General features: G+C 40.6%; 1 protein-coding gene across 1 annotated transcript in view; it reads left to right on the top strand.

Moving 5' to 3' along the window:
* The window catches only part of LOC105315423 (E3 ubiquitin-protein ligase TRIM71-like), a gene marked incomplete at its 3' end in the record, with an annotated part of 5,395 nt that extends 3,722 nt beyond the window's left edge, over positions 1-1,673 (top strand). Inside the window, exon 4 of the mRNA XM_020006159.1 lies at positions 833-1,673. Within this exon, the coding sequence (XP_019861718.1) occupies positions 833-1,673 (841 nt within the window). The remainder of the gene's footprint in view (positions 1-832) is intronic.
* Positions 1,674-1,678: the final 5 nt, after the last annotated feature.

The following is a 1,678-nucleotide window of genomic DNA, read 5'->3' as shown; positions in this document are numbered from 1 at the left end:
ATAAAGGATTTCCTCCAGCATTCACTCTCAACAGCCTTCAAGAGACATACAATCTAATGAAGGACACTGCAGTATCTTCACCTGCTCCTCAAGAGGACACATGTAACGATCATGGTAAACCATTGGAGCTCTTCTGTGAAGCATGTAATGCAGTAATCTGTGTTAACTGCTTAGCTCATAATCACAAACATCACGAATACAACTTAGTCACTGACAGTTGTGAAAGTTTAAGAGAATGTCTATCACCAGTTGAGGGAAAGAAGGAAGCACTCAAGAAGGTCATGTCTGCTATAGCAGAAAGAGAGGGTGAGATCAGAGAGAGAGGAGAAGGAGTCTTAGAAGAAATACATGAAATGGTAGATGATATAATTGCTGTTCTTCGTCAGTCAGAGAGGAAATTGGCTGAGCAGGCAAAGAGGGTCACTGATGCTAAACTGAAAGTGCTGTCAAAGCAGATGAATTCAGCAGAAAAGAGTTTCAGTCTTCTGGAGGATGTTGCAAATGATGTGGAGCAGAGTCTGAAGGTAAGCATTTCTCAAAAAGTCCTGAGGTCTAAGAAACAGATGATGGAGCGTATGAGTGAAGTTACTGCAGAGATCAATGTGGAGGAGTTACATCCAAAGGAAAAAGCTGACTTTGTATTGAGTAAAGATATCAAATTGCTACATCACATTGGAGATATTGTGACCTACTCATCTACTGCACTACAGCAGTGTAGAGTAAAGAAAGTTGGTTGCTTCGAACGCCAGCCAGAAGAAAAGAGTATTTCACTTTCACTATCAATTGAGGCACCAGATTCATCTCTTTTGTCTGTTCCCCTCTCTTCTCTCAGGTGTAGTCTAGTACCAGCTGGTAGAGGTAAACCCATTCACACTACGATCACTACCAGCACTGATCCTGGAGTGTATAGGATACAGTGTAACCTTTCAACCAGTGGGTATCATACAGTAAAAGTACAAGTATATGACGTACTACTTGAAGATGCCTCACTAGTCGTCCCTATCAATCCTTATCTTAAGAATATTGCTCCTTTACATGTTGTCGATGAGCTTAAGGGTCCCTGGGGAGTTGCTGTTAGCAATAACTGTGTTCTAGTAACTGAGAATCTTGGTCAGTGTATAACAATACTGGACAGAGAAGGAAAGAAAGTGAAATCATTAGGAGGGGTAAAAGGAAGTGGTAATGTCAATTTTTCTTTTCCTCGTGGCTTAGCCATTACTCCAGACAAATTCATTCTAGTGTCTGATTCTGATAATCATAGAGTCCAGAAGATAAGCATGGATGGGTATCTTATAGCATCTGTTGGTGAGAAGGGTAACGGACCATTACAATTTAATACTCCTTTTGGTATAGCTGTTTCACCAAGAACAGGGCAAGTTTTTATTGCTGATAAGATTAATCATCGTATTCAAGTCTTGAATCCTGATCTAACCTTCTCTCATTCGTTTGGCAGTGAAGGATCAGCTAATGGACAGTTTTCATACCCTGTAGGCATTGCTATTGATGATCAAGAATTTATATATGTTACTGATTTTAAGAACCATCGCATCCAGAAGCTCTCGTCAAATGGACAGTTTTTGGACAAGTTTGGTATCAAAGGTTCTGGTCCTGGTCAGCTAAATGGGCCACATGGTATAGCGATAGACACTGGAGCTACTGGCCTAGTATATGTTGTTGA

Source organism: Amphimedon queenslandica, unplaced genomic scaffold, assembly GCF_000090795.2.
Source record: "Amphimedon queenslandica unplaced genomic scaffold, v1.1 AMPQUscaffold_10307, whole genome shotgun sequence".
Taxonomy (NCBI): domain Eukaryota; kingdom Metazoa; phylum Porifera; class Demospongiae; order Haplosclerida; family Niphatidae; genus Amphimedon; species Amphimedon queenslandica.
The sequence above is the reverse complement of the archived record's forward strand: the minus strand, read 5'-3'. Positions and strand labels throughout refer to the sequence as shown.